The sequence below is a fragment of the Malus domestica genome, chromosome 14 (assembly GCF_042453785.1).
Source record: "Malus domestica chromosome 14, GDT2T_hap1".
NCBI lineage: Eukaryota > Viridiplantae > Streptophyta > Magnoliopsida > Rosales > Rosaceae > Malus > Malus domestica.
The window spans coordinates 20,891,274-20,893,056 of NC_091674.1; the positions used below are offsets into that span (position 1 = coordinate 20,891,274).

A 1,783-nucleotide genomic window follows, 5' to 3' on the forward strand; every position below is an offset into this window, starting at 1 on the left:
GTCAAAATACACTAAAAAGCTTCAAAACACACTAAAAACACTTGAAAACAGTGAGAAACAACATTGGAAGTGATAGGTGAATAAAACCCACAAATTTGCATCAAAAACACTTATTTACCCCACCCCCCCCACACTTAAATCAAACATTGTCCTCAATATTTCAAACATAAACTCACAGAAAAACAATTAAACAAGCAACAAATAAACATGGACAAATAAAGGCAGCAAGGAGAAAGGTTGAAAGAAAGAAAATCTGGATTTAAAGCCGATTCTAGATGTTCTTGTATTGGCATGGGTTGCCTCCCATGAAGCACTTGCTTTAACGTCTTGCAGCCGGACGTCTACCATCCGTTAAGCTTCCTTGGAGCCCACGGCATGGAGGGATAGTTCCTCCACCACATGCTCCTCAAACAGGTCGTAATAGGGCTTCAAACGATGCCCATTCACTTTGAACTCGTGGTCGGTTTTCAAACTTTGGACTTGGACTGCACCATGAGGAAAAACATTAGTAACAACAAAGGGTCCAATCCACTTAGAACGTAACTTATCGGGGAATAACCAAAGGTGAGAATCAAAGATGAGCACTTTCTGCCCCTTGGAGAATGTCTTTGTACGAAGCATCTTGTCATGATACGCCTTGGTCTTATCCTTATAGATCTGAGCATTCTCGTAAGCTTCATTCCTAATCTCCTCGAGTTCATTCAATTGGAGATTTCTATGAACTCCGGCGGCATTTAGATCCATGTTGAATGTCTTCACAACCCAATGTGCCTTGTGCTCCAACTCGACGGGCAAATGGCATGGCTTACCATAGATGAACCGAAAAGGTGACATACCAAGGGGAGTTTTGTAGGCCGTATGATAAGCCCACAATGCATCGTCTAAGCGCAAGCTCTAACCCCTCCTTGTTGGCCCCACAGTTTTCTCTAGGACTTGCTTGATCTCCCTATTTGAAACCTCGGCTTGCCCATTGGTTTGAGGATGATAAGGTGTTGAAACCTTATGCGTAACATTGTACTTCTTGAGCAAAGCCTTGATGGTTCAATTACAAAAATGGGAGCCTCCATCACTGATTAGAACTCTAGGCTTTCCAAACCTAGCAAAAATGTTAGTTTTCACGAAATCTGCAACCACCTTAGAATTATTAGTACGGGTGGCTTTTGCTTCCACCCATTTTGAAACATAATTAACAGCTAGCAAGATATAAGTGAAACCATAAGATTGAGGGCAAAGACCTATGAAATCAATACCCCAAACATCAAAAATTTCAACAAAGGATAGGGGTTGTTGCGGCATTTGATCCTTGGTACCTATATTTCCCATTCTTTGTCACCGATCATACGTTAGACAATAAGTTCTAGCATCTTTAAACAAAGTGGGCCAATAAAATCCACATTCAAGAACCTTTAATGCTGTTCTTTGAGTGCCAAAATGTCCACCACAAGCATAAGTATGACAAAATCTTAGAATCGAAAGAAACTCACAATCATGCGCACATCTACGCAAAATCTGATTAGAGCAATACTTCCACAAATAGGGATCATCCCAAACATAGAATCGTGCATCTTTTCGAAGTTTATCATATTGGTGCTTGGTGAGAGTGCTTGGAACTTGTTTAGACACTAAGTAATTCACTAGATCGGCATACCAAAGTTCACTTACTTCAATGGACAACAGCTGCTCATCGGGGAAAGTTTCAGGGATAGGCACGGCATACTCTTACTCATCATGGACCATTCGGCTTAGGTGGTCAGCCACCACATTCTCGCTTCCTTTCTTGTCT

The 1,783-nt window shown here is 41.4% G+C and overlaps 1 protein-coding gene across 1 annotated transcript; it reads right to left on the minus strand.

The window, feature by feature from the left end:
• Window positions 1-351: 351 nt before the first annotated feature.
• LOC139191221 (uncharacterized) lies at window positions 352-744 on the minus strand. The gene has a single exon (XM_070811794.1). It carries the CDS (start codon window positions 742-744, stop codon window positions 352-354), a length of 393 nt encoding a protein of 130 aa, XP_070667895.1.
• Between the last annotated feature and the right edge of the window lie 1,039 nt (window positions 745-1,783).

Bases quoted from the DNA above. Each gene is read 5' to 3' on its own strand.
- LOC139191221 (XM_070811794.1), bottom strand. From the start codon at position 744: ATGGATCTAAATGCCGCCGGAGTTCATAGAAATCTCCAATTGAATGAA.